A 17,133-nucleotide genomic window follows, 5' to 3' on the forward strand; every position below is an offset into this window, starting at 1 on the left:
CCTTTCAGGCGGTAAAATGTGATTGTTCTGCCCTCTAGTGTTCATACAGTGGTACAGCGGTAAAAGCATTTGGAACAGTAAAGCAATGATGAGCGGAAACTGTATAGATTTGAAATGCATGACATAAGTACTTTAATGACAATACACCCTCATCCACACTCATCACAGAACACGCCAAACACAGCTACAAAAATACTTCAATCTGTTCTTTTAACACTTCATTACTGTGCATTAAGCTTACATTAAGAGATCCGGCTGTGACAGAAAAAAACACCAAACAATAAAACACAGAAAGGTCACGGTAAATAAATACATTTTAAACAAAGATGTGAGTAAATCTGGTTTTGATGGTGCATCCATATGCAATGAAATAATCTTATACTTTTCCTGTATGATCTTAAAAAGAGAGAGTGAGAAAACAACAACAGCAAACAAGCAGTAAATTTACAGCACATCCTGTGCATTATATACAGAGCTAATATTATATACAGAAAGGACAGTTATGATTGAGTCTTCAGGTTTTGACAGTCATATGTGTTTTCCTGTGAGGAAAAAGAGAGGCTGGTCCTCTTTGGCGTTGGCGGTCTGAAACTCATCGCTGAGACGAAACCGCCACTCCTCCTCTAGTTCCAGCCGAACTACAGTCTGACGTAGAGAACTGCGGTTAGGACAGATCACACACAGAGTCGCTCCTGGAGCAAAAAAGAGCAAATACTTATTAAACAGAGAACAATTTTCTAGAGTTTTCATGAGTTAAATGGACAGACAGACAGATAGATCTACTATTTATCTCCCTGGTCTTTACCTTTCAGGAACTGGAACTTTTTAAGGAATCCAGGAGTCACAAAGGAATCACAGAAGTATAAGAGGAGGCCACTGAAGAGCAGACCAGTAGTGCTGAAGTTAATGGAGTGAGGTCTGGAGCTGACAAAACAAACAGTCACCTGGGAACAGACAACAAAAACTATTTAGAATCGTGTGAAACTATGGAGGATAGGTCACACAGTAGCGATACAACAGGTACACTTTAAGGTTCCTTTAAGTACCATGGTATTGCCATCTAGATCCACCAATGCAGAGCTGCAAGATTTTGAAAAATAAATAAATATATATATATATATATATATATATATATATATATATATATATATATATATATATATATATATATATATATATATATATATATATATATATATATATATATATATATATATATATATAAATAAAATCTTAAAAATGTAAATAAATAAAAAAAATAATAATAATAACAACTACCAAGTGTGTAGTGCTTGTTTGTAGGGCTGCACAATTTAGCCCCAAATCAATGTGATAAATAATAATAATGATAATAATAACAAAATAAAAATGATAAAAAAAGAAAAATGTTACTGTTAGATTCTACTAAGTAGAAATGTAATCATTTTATTTTACAATACAACAACAAAACTTATAGTCTTAATTCTTAATTTTCAAACATAACCAACTAGTTTTGGCAGAAAACTGCTTAAACAGTTTCACTTTTGTTGACAACAGCAGGTTTATTTGCAACGTTGCTTTCCCAAATGCACATTACAAGCCATCCATACTAGCACATGCACAGATGGGAGTTTCGTGATTCTCTCTGAAACATGTAATGCATCTATTCAATTAAATCGCAGCCTTTGCAATTTGATAATTGCACAGTTATACTGAGATTTCAGCTTTATTTCAATTAACTGTCACATCAGTCTACTATGGAATTTTTTAAGGTACTAAAAGTCTGTTGAAGTACCTCTGGGCCGAGGTTTAGGTAGCAGTCGACAGAGAGGACTGGGTGGCTGTAGTTTTGGGCGCTGAGGGGGAAGAGGCGATGGCTGGTGTGCTGGAGGTATTTCTCCAGCAGTAGCTGAGCTGGCGTGGCCAGGAACAGGTGCTTGCTGTCAGGAGCACAGATGTACTGAGTAGGCTGGATTGTGGTGGGGACATCGGTCATCTGTGGAGAATTCAGAAGAACCATTGTTTTTGTAGTTGCATGGAATATGATTGTTATTATAGATCTACAGAATAAAACATCAATACAGTTTTGGACGTTGGTTAGAAACTTGCCTTAGTTTTGATGATGAAGGTCCCATATCCACCAATGGCGATCTGCTTCTTCATCACGCTGAAGTTGTTAAACCTGCAGATGAGGAGGCCTGCACTGTGGGTACGTAGGTTGAAGTCCACATCATCACATGTGAAACTATTGTGGAGAGAGTGAGATGTGAATATTTGGACAATAATGGAGGAAAAACAACTAAAGTAGCTGGGCTTTCTAGAAACTTACCGGTTCTTGTTGTACTGCACATTCTGTGTTAGGTCCACGTTAAGTAGCAGGAAGTCATGTAGGTGTCCACGCGAGAAGGGCTCTTTTTGTGGTCCGACCCCACCTCCACGACTGGACCACTTCCTCATCCCACATAAGCCATATTGAGTAATATCTGGAGAAGACTCCATGTGCTGAAGAACCTGTTTCAAGGACACATTTCTTTCTGTCCCTGTGGTACCGCTGAAAAACATACAAATACACTACTTAAAACAGATGGTCTACAGCAAACAGGGATGGACCAATATTAATTCTGTTCTTATATTCCCTGACCAATATCAGTCTTTTGTGATGACTGGATAATTATTTTTTTCAGTTTATTTTATATTTTGTAGTTAATATAGGTTTTTTAATATATAAATAATAATATTCATAATAATAGAAATTATACTCTCAAAAGAGTCATTTCTAGCTAAAAAAATACATTTTAAATATTTTTTTTATTTTTAATTTAAGTGTCAACGCACCTTTTTAGACTGGCACTTTTTTAGAGAATGTCGTGAAAAACTGTAGTTAATAATAATAATAATAATTATAATAATACTCACAAACAGTCATTTTTAGCTAAAAAAAATAAATAAAAGAAAAATTCATAAACTAAATATGAAATTTTTTAAAACAAAAGTGTAAATAAATTAAAATCCCAAAATGAAGCACCTTTTTGGATCAACATCAACACTGTTCCACATTACACAAGAATCGTCTGCGAGGATGATGAAGGGCCAGACTTCTTGTGGCCGACTGCCATGCTCCACTCTCCGGCTCCGCTCTAACTCCAGGTTATGATAAGACAGCTCTTTAATCAGAAAATGAGCTGCTCCTGAGTACATGGGAGAGAAGGCAAATTTATTAAAGACCTCACTGACATCAACATCAATGGATCATTATGATAATCTGCTGATGGTTACCTATTCCAGCTCCATTGAAGATAGTGGGTAGGACAAGCATTATATGGTTGGGCCAGTATTTCTTGTAGACGGCCATCTCGTACTCTTTAATCACTAGAATGTGCAGGTGGGCGGCTCCTTCCATGGCATGATACAGATTAAACAAGCCATGCTCATGGCGACCAGTGGTGGGTGTGAATATTGGGCTTTTGATGGCATCAGGATTCTGCAAACATCAAATCTACCTTCAGTTGTCAAGCTTAGTTAAATAAACCCTTTCAGAAGACAGTAGCTGTATATTGAAACTATTAAGTGAACATATAATTGTCATCATGTACTCATGGCACATTTGGCCTCTACTAGTTGACTGCTAGTTTGTACCCAATCGGAAGTGAGGGGCAGTCTCATGCTCTCCAACTGGCCTCCTGATTGGCTGAAGGAGAAGTGATGCTCCTTGGATTTGGGAATGATGAAGTAGAGCTGGATTTCCTCTCCCAGTAGAAGGTGAGAGAATGTAAAGGCATGCAGGGTGGACTCGTACAGCTGCAAACAGATCAACGACCCACAAAATACAGTCAGATCAAAACACACACATAATAATATAGATTAGTCTCTGAATCAGAATCTCAGTGCTACCATTGACTAGTCAGATTCAAGTATTCGAGAGCACTGTGTAATAAACTGTATTAGGGCTCACCTGATACTGCGGATTGAAGCCCATATACTGGTGACATTGCTCACAATGATGGTATGTGTTGTAAGCTGCATATTTAGAGAGTTTTATCCGTGCCGTTCGCCTGTGTAGATACACATCTTCCTGCCTTCTGGAGTTTCCATCTAATGCAGAAAAGAAAAAGCCAGAACTATTATAGTAGGGCTCAACTAAACCATATGTGATAATCTTGATGGTCTCACCATTTGAATTTGGAGTGAAATCTGGTGAGTAGACAGTGCTGATGTCCTCGTATTTAGGATCATGGATGGTGTAATCAAAGGGCATCCCTCGTACTGTGTCTGTATTGGGCCACAACGCTATGGGCTGGTGATATCGCACCAAATCTTTCTCGCAAACTGGAGAAAAAAGTATTAATCATCACGGATACAGCACTAGTGTAGCATGATTCCTGAACAAATGAATCTTATGAGTCTGTTCTTTTTAGTGAAACAAAAACAAAGCAGTGCAACCAGTTTACTCTTGAATCCTGAACCATTGACTCTGAGTTGGTTCTTTTTAGAGAACAAAAAACATACAGCGCAACCAATGTAGTCCGATTCACAAATGAGTCGGTTCTTTTCAGCGAATTAAGACTCTATAGTGCAACAGTGTAATCAAACTGATTCCCAAGCTAATAATGTGATTCCTAAAGGGCTGAATACTACACGTTTTGCTCCATTAGCTTCCATTCATATGTATGCAAATGTGCGAAGGAAAGGGGAAGACAGGAAATGCAAGCTCATGCGAATTTCGCTGAATTCCAAAGTTCAAGTTTGGTAAACTCTGACCTGTGAATTTGTATCACATGAAGACATGTGACCCAACAGAAGATCGATATGTGCAGTAAATTTAAATGGACTGAATATTTTTACATTTTAGATGTATTATATATCGGCTCACACACTGACCAATTGTCACTATTAACTACAACTTCTGGCTCAATAAATTCCTAACTTGCTGCTTATTAATAGTAAGGTAGTTTAGGTATGGGGCAGGATTAAGAGATCTAAACTATGGTCATGCAGAATAAAGCCTGGCTCACACCGTGCGATTTTGGCCACGATTTGGTCGTCTGAGACAAATTTTGAAAATCCTAAAAGATTCCTATAATCCTAGGCTAAAATCGGTTGTCTAGATCGCTGGTTTGACATGTTCACAGACAGCCGATTAATGGCCGTTGCGATCAATTTTTTCCTCCGATTAAATTCTGGCAGTGTCAGAAGACTTCAGACACTTTCCTGCAGTGTGACATCTCCTACGACGACCGTCAAACCAAGAACCAATAGGAGCACTGAACTTGATGACGCAATTAGCGCGACAACTTCAAACCATGCATTATTTGTAAAAACAATATATGTACAAAGTAAAGTTTACTTAAAATTTATTTATTAAGGGGCAGGATGTTTAAACTCGAATAACAAAATTACCTCAAGTTCGCTCTGTAGAACTGGAAGTCCATAAAGTCCTCTTTGCCCAGCCATGACTTGCTCCACACACGTCGTCTTTTTCGTTTTTTTTTTTTATTTTTTTTTTTACATCAAGGCATGTAATTAATAAAACTAACGCTACACGTTTCTGTTGTTTGCTAGCTACCATTATAGCGAGAGAACGCGGGTTACGTATTGATGACGTAAAACTCCGGACAAGTCTTCTTGAGTACGTCCGTTTTTATCGCGTCTTGGCTGTCGTACAGTCTGACATTAAGACAACTGAGATCCTACAGTCTGACGTGGGGATCATGTTTGTACAGTGTGACAAGCAACAATCGCAAAAGACTATTAAAAATCGCACAGTGTGAGCCCGGCTTAAGGCATTAATATGTCTGTGTAGATTCATCACTAAAACATCCAGGTGTTTAAAACTTTCCAAAGAATTTACTTTTTATTAAAATCACTAGACTATAAAAAGCTTAAGACGTTTCAGTGTCTATCCAAACACCTTCATCAGTTGTAAAAACAGGAAGTAACTCTGGCAAAAATATACACAAAAGTCACATGATCAACAGACCTATAGAGGTCATATGACTACTAGATTAAATGTGTAACACATGCAAGAGTAGATGGTGTTACAGCTCACGATGGTGCCCCTCCTACTCTCCAAACGAAGCACTCCAATCTCTCCTTGCAGCGTCGTGGCACCGTTTCCAGCACAGCATCATAGGCGTGGGACAGATGGGGTCTCAAACCCCCTTCCCTATTCAAAGAGGGACGCTCCACCTTTACACGAATCGCTTCCTTTACGCCTCTTTCAAACCACCTCTCTTCTCTATCCAGAATTCTCACCTCACGGTCGTGAAAATGGTGTTTCTTTTGTTGTAAATGTAAGAAGATGTCAGACTGTGTCTCGTGTTTTACCCGCCTCTCGAGTCCATATTTGGCCTTCCTGTTCCTGTCCTCATTCCCTGTAATCATTAGTCCCTAGCCCTGTGTTTAATTACTCCGCACCAGTTTCTGTTCTTCCTCGTTGATTTCCCAGTGTTCTTAAGCCCTGTGTCTCCCTGTCTCCAATGTCCTGTATTGTTCGTCATTCCTCAAGCTCCTCGTTCCGTGTTTTGGATTTCAATAAAACATTGTGATTGGAATCTCCATGTCTCCTCGCTCCTTGCTCCAGAGTAGCGTGACAGAATACAGGACCGAAACAGCAGTAAGCAGCGCTTTTCACCCCTCGTTTTGTTTTCCGGTTTTGAAACAGTTTTTTGTCCGCGGCAATGGAGTTTGCCGCCCGCCTCCGCGCCCTTATACTCCGCGAGTTGCCGTTTGTGGAGTATGCCGAGGAGTTCTGCGGGCTCGCCAAGAGTTCGGAGCTACATGACGCGGCCATTCTCCATCTGTTCCGGCTCGGGGCCTGTATCCACTGCCCCATCGACCTCCCAGGGAGACATCCGTGCCCGAGCCGGAGCTGCCCGCCCTCGTCCGCGACTCCCCTGAGCCCGCCGCCGTTCGCGGCTCCCACGACCCTATCGGCAGAAGATATGGCAAGCCCGTCTGCCGAAGAAAAGGCAAGCCCGCCGCCCAAAAATATGGCAAGCCCGCCTGCCGAAGATAAGGCAAGCCCGCCATACGAGAATGTGGCAAACCCGCCAGAGATGGACAAGTGTCCTCCGGTGCCTGCTCCTCGCAGGTGCCCTCCTGCATCTCCGCTGGTCCCGTCCAGCTCTCCTGCGTCTCCGCTGGTCCCGTCCAGCTCTCCTGCGTCTCCGCCGGTCCCGTCCAGCTCTCCTGCGTCTCCGCCGGTCCCGTCCAGCTCTCCTGCGTCTCCGCCAGTCCCGTCCAGCTCTCCTGCGTCTCCGCCGGTTCCGTCCAGCTCTCCTGTGTCTCCGCCGGTTCCGTCCAGCTCCGCGCTTCAAGAGCGCTCCCAAGAGTCCGCGCCTCCAGAGCCGCGCCTCCAGAGTGCCCCCAAGAGTCCGGGCCTCGAGAGCGCCCCCAAGAGTCCGGGCCTCCAGAGCACCCCACAGAGCCCGTTCCTCGAGAGCGCCCTCTAGTGTCTGCGCCTCCAGAGTGACCCCCAAGTGACCTCGCCTTCAAAGCACCCCCTAGTGCCCGCTCCTCCTCAACTGCTCCCAGAGGGGAACTTCCCCAAGAAAATTTTGGGGGGGGGGCTATAGGGTCATGGCCTGTGTGGCCGGGCCATGGCTGTGAAATTGCAAACCATAGTAGTTACATTTTTTAATGTTCAATTTTTTTGATGGATTATTCAAAACGATTCACAAATTAGTATGAATGGTTCATTAGTTAATCATGAACCTGGCCTGTCCCGCCATGGCCTCCCGAGTCCCCTGTCCCGCCATGGCCTCCTGAGTCCCCTGTCCCACCATGGCTCCCGGAACGGGCGCCACTCTGGAGGCCGGTAGCCCTGCCTCCTGATCCCTGGAGGCCTCCAGAGCGCCCACCCCCCCCTCCCCATTGGATGGTGTATGGCGCGTGGACGCGCCTTCCGGAGGGGGGCGTAATGTCAGACTGTGTCTCGTGTTTCCCTGTAATCATTAGTCCCTAGCCCTGTGTTTAATTACTCCGCACCTGTTTCTGTTCTGTCATCTGTCTGTGTTTGAAAATCTGTCCGACTGAGATCTCACCGAGCCAGAGATGGAGGTTCTAGCCAAAGGTTTGAATTTTGCAGTGGCACCAGACAATGTTCCAGTAGTGGAATTAATTACTGCAACTGAATCTACTATTCGGAGTAATAACATTCCAGAAGCGGAGGACGAACAGCTTCGTGCAAAAATTTCCATGACTTTGTCTAGTGCCAAGCCACCACCTCCTAATCGGAGTAAACAAGAGAAACAAGCTGTAACTTTGTTAAGTAAGGATTAAAACATCACAATCCTTCCAGCAGATAAGGGGAGATGTACAGTAGTTTTGAATACGGAGGACTATCATGAATAGGTACTATAATGATAGCAATACATATGAACGGTTGAAACATGATCCTACAGGGAAATATACGAAGCAAGTCATCAGTTGTTTACAGTCGTTGGAAAAGCGACAATCCATAGATCGGAAATTGTATTTTCGTCTGTACCCTGGTGAAAAGCACTCCTTGTATATATGGATTACCAAAAATAAATAAGGAGGGTGTTCCACTCAGACCAGTGGTGAGTAGTATTAATTTGGTTACTTATAGTGTAGCTAAATATTTGTCCATGGTTATGAAACCGTTGGTGAGTAAGACGGAATGGCATATACAGAATTCTAAGGATTTTGTTGATAAAATCAAAGGACTCTCCTTGGAGTCAGATGAGACTATGGTGTCATATGATGTTACATCATTGTTTACATGTGTGCCGACCGCCCCGGTGATTGAAATCGTAAAAGAGAGGTTGCGTCAGGACCACACACTGGGTGAGAGAACACCTAGAGTCCTGAAGAGATTGGTTCACTGTTGGAATTGTTTTTAAACACAACATATTTCAAGTACAAAGGTGAGTTTTATCGACAGAAGCATGGATGTGCAATGGGTTCCCCAGTGTCGCCTATAGTGGCTGATCTGTACAAGGAGAAAGTGGAAAGAAAAGCTTTGGACACGTATAGTGGGGAGGAACCAAGCCACTGGTTCAGATATGTGGACGATACATGGGTGAAGATTAAGAGAAGGGAGATTAATGTGTTCTCTGAGCACATTAATTCAGTGGATATAAATATACTTCCTTTCTTGGATTGTGCTATAAGAGTGGGTGAAGACAGAAGATTACAAGTGGAGGTGTACCGTAAACCCACCCATACAGACCAGTATCTTCTATTTGATTCACACCACCCATTAGAACAAAAATTGGGCGCGATTCGCACCTTGCAACATCGAGCGGAGGGTATACCCACATTTCCAGAGGCCAGAGAACAAGAGAATAATCATATCAAACAAGCATTAAAGAAATGTGGTTACCCAAATTGGACATTTATCAAAACTCATACAAAACGAAAAATGTAAAGCTGCTTTGACACAATTTGCATTGTTAAATGTGCTATACAAATAAGTGACTTGACTTAACTACTAATAAACAGCCAATGTGCTAGTACTTTGCGTACTATAAGCAACTAATTAGCAGTGAGAATTTGTGCCTTAACTAAAGTGTTAACATCACATCATATTTACAATCTTTGCGGTACAATACTCACTGCAGTTGATGTCCTCCTCATCGTAGATGTCCACCTCCATCAGCCTGATCAGCATGCGAGACAGAATACCCAGAAACTGCAGATATGCCCCAGTCTTCCCCACCTGTACACACACAACAAATTCCATTTTAACCCACCAGCCAAATACTGACAGTGGCATCCAGTGTTTCAGACGCTCGTTTACCTGTGGTGGTCCACTTAGCAGCAGCTTTCGTGGGTGGAAGTTATCGGTGCGTCCTTCAGCTCGGTTACTGCTATCCATGTGGTGGGGTTTGGGGACCGTCCACTGGCGATAGTACAGTGACTGCTCGGTGCAGGTCATCATTTTGCTGAGGAGGGGTCTAAAGGAGCTGACCCACTCTACTGAAGAGTGAGGAAGGAAGGAAGTGGACTTGGGCAGGCCACTGGCATCCACTGTGGTGATGAGGTCATAGACGGCTTTAGGGAGCAGCACCACAGGTGGGCGGCTGAGATTGCGTGCCCAAGAGCAGCTCTGCTGTAGAGGAGAGGCCCGTGTGGATGAAGAGCCGGATGAGGTGGATTTGGACTGTCGCCTTTGGTTGGGCTGCTTGTCTGGATCCAAAGGAGTCCAGTAAGACTGAGGGTGCTGAGAGCCAGCTGGGGAGGCCTGGTTACCCAGTTTAGGGAGATCGTTGTTTACTATAGACCACCAGAGAGATAAGGTCAGTGCGAGAGAACTATGTAAGTGTCTAAGACCTTTGAATTCACCAGTTTCAGGAATCTTTCCGAAAACAAAGCTGTTCCAAATCCCAAAACAGACCTGTTTCCCATACTTTATTAGTATCAAAGTAAATTTAGGCATTCCACTCAGAATATCAGTTTTATTTAATCAGTATATAAGTTATAATCAGAAAAAAAAATGGTTTGAAATTGAAAGAATGATGTGTGTTACAATGAAAGGACATCTTCTGCCGACAAATAAACATGCTCATCTGGGTGCAGGTAACATGGAGAAAGATTATACATAGTTCATTTACATATACTACAGGCAATGAAACAACACAAAGCTGGTTGAAAGTTATCCTTCATTTTAATTTGAAATCAGTTTTAAACAATTATAGATTCTGATATTTATTGATTCATTGAGGTTTGGATTTTTGGAAATGTCCCCAAAGGATGAAACAGTTCTACCTATGTGAACATGCAGTCATTGAGGTAGTTAATCTCCATTTCCTCTTACTTCCTTACATGAGGCGTTGGAGGATAACGAGGAGATGCTGGAGTCTCGGGAGAGAATCCTCTTCCTCCCAAAAGCTGTGTTGAAGACTGTGTTAAAACACAGATGGCGTGAGGCTGAGCTGACTAATAGCTTGATAGTCTTTTTCTCTGACTATCTGAAGGTTTGGGGCAGTTGTGGTGTGCCTTCACCACGTCAATGTCCGTCCAATTTAGTGTTTACATATACCCACTCATTTCCTATATATTTAAAACAAAATGGTTTATTCTCAGTTTAGTAAATACTTCATGTTTTCTGGTTTTGCAATACTGACCATCCACTACAACCTCCTCGTCCTCGTTGTCAGTGCTGAGCTTTTCAGGGTCACTCTCAGACAGGTCACAGCGTGCGTGCGGCCCGAGCTGGCCATCTTGTTTTGTCTTCAGCAGGTACGCAGCCAATCCCAGCTCCTGCTCGAGAGTAGTGCGCTGCAGAGACCAGCAGCTGATAACACGCAGGTCACAGTACTTCAGAGATCTGAGGACAGCGGAACAACACGGTAAGCCTGAGTATAAACCATGAAAATAAAGCTGTTGTTTTAAGATCTAATCTTTTGCCAAGATTCTATTTGACCAAAGAATTTCCATTACTTTTCCATCTCTAATCATTTATGATTATTAAATGAATGAATAATGATTCATTTGGATTCAGAATGATTAACTAATGAACCATTCATACTAATTTGTGAATCGTTTTGAATAATCCATCAAAAAAATTGAACATTAAAAAATGTAACTACTATGGTTTGCAATTTCAAGCATGTTTTACTAGACACTATTGCTCTGCATAAGAGCAACATTGTATATTATACAGACATTTATACGTATTTTATAATATTATATTATATAAAAACAGTTAAAGTTGAATTAATTTCTATGACTTTTCCAGGCTTGCATGTAGATATGCATAGGTTAACAGTGGTACTGAAATAAGCCAAATAAAAAACCCTGCTATACATTTTGAATGTAATAAAACTGTCAAATAATCTCTCAAATAAAATAAAATAAAACAGCACAAACTATTTGAGTTAAATTGCCCCAGTTAACATTTTTTCTGAGGTCTTGCAGACCTGTACAATTTCCCAAAACCATTATTTGGACAAACTAACAAAATAGAAACAGAAATGGGCCTCTTAAAGCTTGCTAATGTATGTAAACAATTAATTAAACATTTCTAGGAAACTACTCCTGCATCATGGTTATTCAAGTCAAAAGCTTAGATCCTGTGAGTGTTTTACCTGGGTAAAGACTCCCCAAGTGGATCCATGCCGGTTAAGATGAGGATACAGGGTAAAGCCTCCAGCTCTAGATATGTCCGAGGAGCCCAGTCTGGGTCCAAAATCTTCAGCCATACCTGGAGACATATAAAAAGCAAAAGGATCTACAATTTAGGCATATAAAGAAGAATATGGACACAAGAATAAATTACATTTATTTTCATAAAAAAAGAAATAGATTAAAAGTAAATACCCTCAGTTGGTCCAAGAAGTGATTTCCTACAGCGAGAGCAGAGCATGGATCCCCCAGGATGACCTCAAACTGCTTGTGAAGGCCGAGTCTGTTGCGTACATGGCAGAGGCGCTGGTGAGCGAAGGCAGCGAGAGCTAGTGAGGGGATCCTCAGGAGCAGCATGTGACCGTGATGGCTGGGACATCGCTGGGATGTGTTGAGGAGGCACTGCACCATCTCCAGCGTCTCCACTGAGATGTGCTTCTGCAGAGCCTGTAAAGCCTGGCCGCCTGCTGTTGCCATCAGGGCCAGCGAGTAATGCTGGATCAGCACATGGGTGCGAATCACTGCACTGTGTAGTTTTGGGAACCTGAGGACAAGTAAGGATATTTGTCAAGCTGCTAAAACATCATACAAAAAGAAGAAACAAGGCCAAAGTTTGGGATCCTTCAGAAATGAAAACTTTACTGAAAACAAACCTCTCTTCCAGAGCAGCAGCCATGCTCTCGAATGAACTGTCATATCGTAGCAGAGGAAGGCCACTTCCAGAGTGGGTCGTCTCCAGCAGCTCGGATACACCAAAGTACTTTGTCTTCTCCTGATAAAGATCCACATCCTAGGTGTGCAAAAGCAGATGGACAAAATGTAACATCATTAGTCATTATTAACCGCTATGGGTGATTTCAAAGTTTCAGTTTCCAGGAGCTTAACTTGCTGATTTAAAGAGATAGTATGTGGTATTCTTACATTGTTGAATCCAGAAGGCCAGTGGATTTCATTGTAAGGGCTGATTCGTGTGTACTGAGTCTGCAAGGTGAAGGGGAACGAAGTCACGTGGAGCGTCAGGATGTTGGGAGCATCTCGAATCTGCCTGCAGTTCAACAGACCGTCCACTAGTCCCAAGCTGGAGTCTCCTCCACTGCACTGTCCACTGTCATAAAAATAAGGATAAAGAGTTCCACCAACAGCCAAGCAAAGAGGAGGCTTAAAAGAGATTCATAGGAGGTCACATGCCTGCTGATGTCCCAGTGTGCGTGATCGTGCACGAGTATGAAGAGCGTGTAGGGGTTCATCTTGGATTTCTGAATGAGGCTGTTGATTTTTCCCACTGCGCTCTGGTTCAGCTTTACCACGTACTGCTCAGCCTCCTTCAGCGACAAGCAGCCTTGGTCCAGTCCTAACTCCCGTAACACCCCTGGAAATGCAACAGCAGAAAGTGAGATCTATCTGCAATATGTAATATAATTGCTCAATGGGATTTGAGATGTAAAATACAGTTTATTCTCCATTTAAAACAAGGACAAGAACTTCAACTTTCTTTTAAAAAGGGAAATATGTGAAAAAGGGAAAGAAAATTGCATTTTTGTGTATACGTTTTTTCAAGTGTACTGTTAGTATACTTCTTTTAAACAAAAAGTAGATTAATGATAAAAAGTAGATTTTAATATTTATCAGAAATATACTTAAATTATACTTAAGCATACTTGCTTATACTGTCATATATAGTATATACTGTATGTATTTCATGTATACAGAAACATTTAACAGTATATATAACTTGTGTACTCAAAGTTTACTACTGTTACACTTGAAATACACTTAAAAGTATACTTTTATAAACTATGTGGGCCAATTACTTCCAAGATATATTGAAATAGTTTGCTTACAAGTATTCTAATAGGACACTGATTTTAGTTTACTTATTTAAACTTTACTTGATGAAATGAACATCCAGTATACTTTTTTTTTTTTGTAAAGCGTACGCTAGCATATGCCTTTCAAAGTATGCTCCATTTGATGTTTGTACGCAAACACAGGTGGTCGACACATGCACTCTAAAAAGCTTCATTCATGTCCAGCGTCTGCTCTATTTTTCCCCGTTATATTTTTTAACTCTTTTAAACCAGAGCGGCCTCATACCCTCTCGCTCACAAGTGTTTGTCAATGCGACCGTCTGTTGTTGTTGCAGTCTCCGCTATTTTGTTTTTGTTGTTCCGTCTCTTTAATTTTGTTTTCTACTGTGAAACGAAACTGTGAACTGTGAAAAAACTGATTATTGAAAAATAATTTCAATGCGCATGTGCGTACTTTGTATGCACGGTTACAAACATCGGGTGGTGCGAGTACAGTATGCGCGTACTGTTCTGATAACGAAATTCATGTCATGTGCACTGTATGCTGTCCCTCATGTACACGTAAAAAGTGAAGTATACTTTGGGCTTAAGGGTGTAGTAGAGTCTCATGAGTATTGAGTCGCAGTACTCTACCTGAGTTCCACAGGTGAAGGACGACTTGATGAAAAGTGACCTCTGAAGGCGGAATGCAGATTAAGAACTCAACCTTGTCGAAGGAACCGAGGTCCAGGTTCTGTGTGCTGGAATCAGCGATGGCGCAAACATGTGAGAGCAGCTTCCGAGCCACAGCAAGCTGTATGGGCCGAATCTCGTGCCATTCTACAGAGTATTCTATTGAAAAATACAAAGTGTTAACGCACCTTATGCTCAATGTTTATATCGCATTAACTTCATACTTGGATACTTTCACACACTAGTCAGTCTCACCCGCACACTTGGCCTTAGGACTGTCTCCAGATGGTTCTATGCTAGAATGCTGGTCTTTGTTCTCAGGACTGGCTTTCTCAAGCAAGGCCTCCACATCTCCATCTGATAAGTAGTATAGAAATGCACTTAAACTCTGTATGGGGAAACCGCAGCAGTGAGATCCATGTGTTAAACCATAAGCCTTACCTGGACCCAGAGAACTGAAATAGGACCCCAACTCTGCTGCCATCCCAGAAGACAGTTCATGGACGATTTCTCTCACACAATCACTGGGAGAGAGAAGACTCTCAGCTAAAGCACGTGTCTGGTGCTTCCCTGTGTGATAACGTGGATATTGTAAAATTAAAATAATTTTAATTTCTGTTTAATTTCAATTTTTAATGTTAAGACTGAAACCCATAAGTGTATAATATTTTGGGTAAATAAATCATAATAAAAAAGTTTTTAGCATTGTCAAAGTTAAAGTGATATAATATGAAAAATGTTTAATGCTATATTTTTTAGCACATTTACAAAATTGAAATGTTATTATAGCTTTGTTATTCTTTTTAAAAAAATGATAAGATTAAATCACAATTGTATCATGTTGACAGCTGTAGCTTTTAATCTTACATTTAGCAGTGTTATTAAATTAGTGTTTTTGAAAGCTAAATTTTAAGGGAGTGTTAGATTATCGCTAAGGTCATCTAAATGTAAAACTAGGTGAAAAGACTCATCCTCAAATAAATATCTAATATGAATACATTATTAGCAGTAGTACATTTATAACCCACATACCTGTCACCACCACACATGACTCTATTTCCTGGCTCCTGTTCATGCAGATGATCACCACGTAATTGGTCTGGCTTAATCTTCCATCTACTAGTCTGTGGAAGGTGTCCTCCAGCGCTTCAGCTAGAGAGGGTGCCGTGTCCAGCACCAGAACTCCTTCCCCGCATGAGCTGGTGGCCAGTTTGGCCAGCCAGGGGAGCTGAGAGGGAGTGAGGGGCTGTGCGAGGCAGGGGAGAGGAGGTGGAAACTGTGCATACGTCTGCTGATACTGCCGGATCTCCGTCAGGTGTGACTCACGCCAGGAACGCATGAAGATCTGCTCCAAGTCTTCCATCAGAGGAGCCTGGTCAGGTGCTGTTGCAACATGATAGGTAAATGCACTTACACATACTGTTCAGACACATATAATTGATTGGAGTCATTTTACAGTATATAATGTAAAATAACAAATCATGGTTCCAAAATAATAAATTATTATATTTTAAATATAGTCTTGGTCTGTGGACTCTTGGGGGGCCTCAAGGGGGTGCTAAGTAAATGTATTTATTTTTTATTTTAGTTTATTTATTATTATTTTTTAATTAAACGTGCAGTTTTTTTTAACAATGTTATGGTTAAAGTGTTAAACTTCAGATATTAAATGTTTAATATTTAACACATTTACTGAATTTAAATATTTTTACTGCTTTGTTTTTCCTTTCTGAAAAAAATCAAGAAATTACATCACAATTACTTTATTATTCTGATTGCTGTAGTTTTTAACTTTAAGACAGTGTTATTTTATTATCATTTATTAAATATTATAGGAGCTTTTCATATTGAATTATCTTTTATTTGTAAATTCTCAGGATAAACTACTAGTTTGCTGTAGTTTAGTTTTAGTAATTTTGAGCATTTTTTCTATTTCTGTTTTGCTTTAATATATATTTATTTCAGTTTTAGTTTGTCATTTTAGTACATCAACTTGGCAAACTAACTAAAATGAAATAGGAAAAAGTTTCATCTAATATTTAACAGCACTGATGCAAGAAATTTACAAAGTTAATATTATATAATATTTACTTTTATTTAAATACACTGTGACGATAAAAAAGGGCAGTTATTTAATTTTGGAAACAACATCTTGTTATTGTTATCATGATATTGTGCTTAATATTTTGCTCAAACAGTACAAATGAATCTTTTTACACGGAAATATAGCTGCCTTTATATTTTAAGAAGGGACTTATCATAATCGAGGTCTCTGGCATCAAAATGTTTACTGTTGTGCTTAAACAGACTGTGTGGAAGTTGCATAGAATACTATTGGTCTCACCAAGCTGCACTAGATAGTAGACAGTCAGCAGGATGAGCATCTCAGTGGAGATGGGCTGAATAGGAGCAGTGCCGTACTGTTCGTAGACTCGTGGGAGGTTCTGGGAATTGCGATAGCATTTCTGCAGCAGGCCACTCACCAGCACATCCCCGAGGTTCCCACATAAATGTGGCAGTGTCCCGTGTCCTACAGACAAAAACACACACACAAACACGGTCTAACTGAACAGCTGGCCCAAGA

General features: G+C 40.9%; 1 protein-coding gene across 1 annotated transcript in view; it reads right to left on the bottom strand.

Moving 5' to 3' along the window:
* Window positions 1-104: 104 nt before the first annotated feature.
* Window positions 105-17,133, bottom strand: part of LOC306850332 (protein GREB1-like) — a 29,682-nt gene continuing 12,653 nt past the window's right edge. Inside the window, exons 10-32 of the mRNA XM_079385904.1 lie at window positions 16,894-17,079; window positions 15,582-15,932; window positions 14,991-15,119; window positions 14,805-14,906; window positions 14,511-14,708; window positions 13,258-13,438; window positions 12,991-13,174; window positions 12,723-12,859; window positions 12,265-12,613; window positions 12,033-12,148; window positions 11,070-11,272; window positions 9,743-10,218; window positions 9,559-9,661; window positions 4,150-4,305; window positions 3,932-4,071; window positions 3,616-3,777; window positions 3,256-3,460; window positions 3,005-3,167; window positions 2,309-2,530; window positions 2,089-2,224; window positions 1,775-1,975; window positions 806-944; window positions 105-692 (exon numbers count right to left, since the gene is read on the bottom strand). Of these exons, the coding sequence (XP_079242030.1) occupies window positions 529-692; window positions 806-944; window positions 1,775-1,975; window positions 2,089-2,224; window positions 2,309-2,530; window positions 3,005-3,167; window positions 3,256-3,460; window positions 3,616-3,777; window positions 3,932-4,071; window positions 4,150-4,305; window positions 9,559-9,661; window positions 9,743-10,218; window positions 11,070-11,272; window positions 12,033-12,148; window positions 12,265-12,613; window positions 12,723-12,859; window positions 12,991-13,174; window positions 13,258-13,438; window positions 14,511-14,708; window positions 14,805-14,906; window positions 14,991-15,119; window positions 15,582-15,932; window positions 16,894-17,079 (4,403 nt within the window). The 3' untranslated portion in view covers window positions 105-528. The remainder of the gene's footprint in view (window positions 693-805; window positions 945-1,774; window positions 1,976-2,088; window positions 2,225-2,308; window positions 2,531-3,004; window positions 3,168-3,255; window positions 3,461-3,615; window positions 3,778-3,931; window positions 4,072-4,149; window positions 4,306-9,558; window positions 9,662-9,742; window positions 10,219-11,069; window positions 11,273-12,032; window positions 12,149-12,264; window positions 12,614-12,722; window positions 12,860-12,990; window positions 13,175-13,257; window positions 13,439-14,510; window positions 14,709-14,804; window positions 14,907-14,990; window positions 15,120-15,581; window positions 15,933-16,893; window positions 17,080-17,133) is intronic.

This window comes from Barbus barbus (assembly GCF_936440315.1).
Source record: "Barbus barbus genome assembly, chromosome: 30".
Lineage (NCBI taxonomy): Eukaryota > Metazoa > Chordata > Actinopteri > Cypriniformes > Cyprinidae > Barbus > Barbus barbus.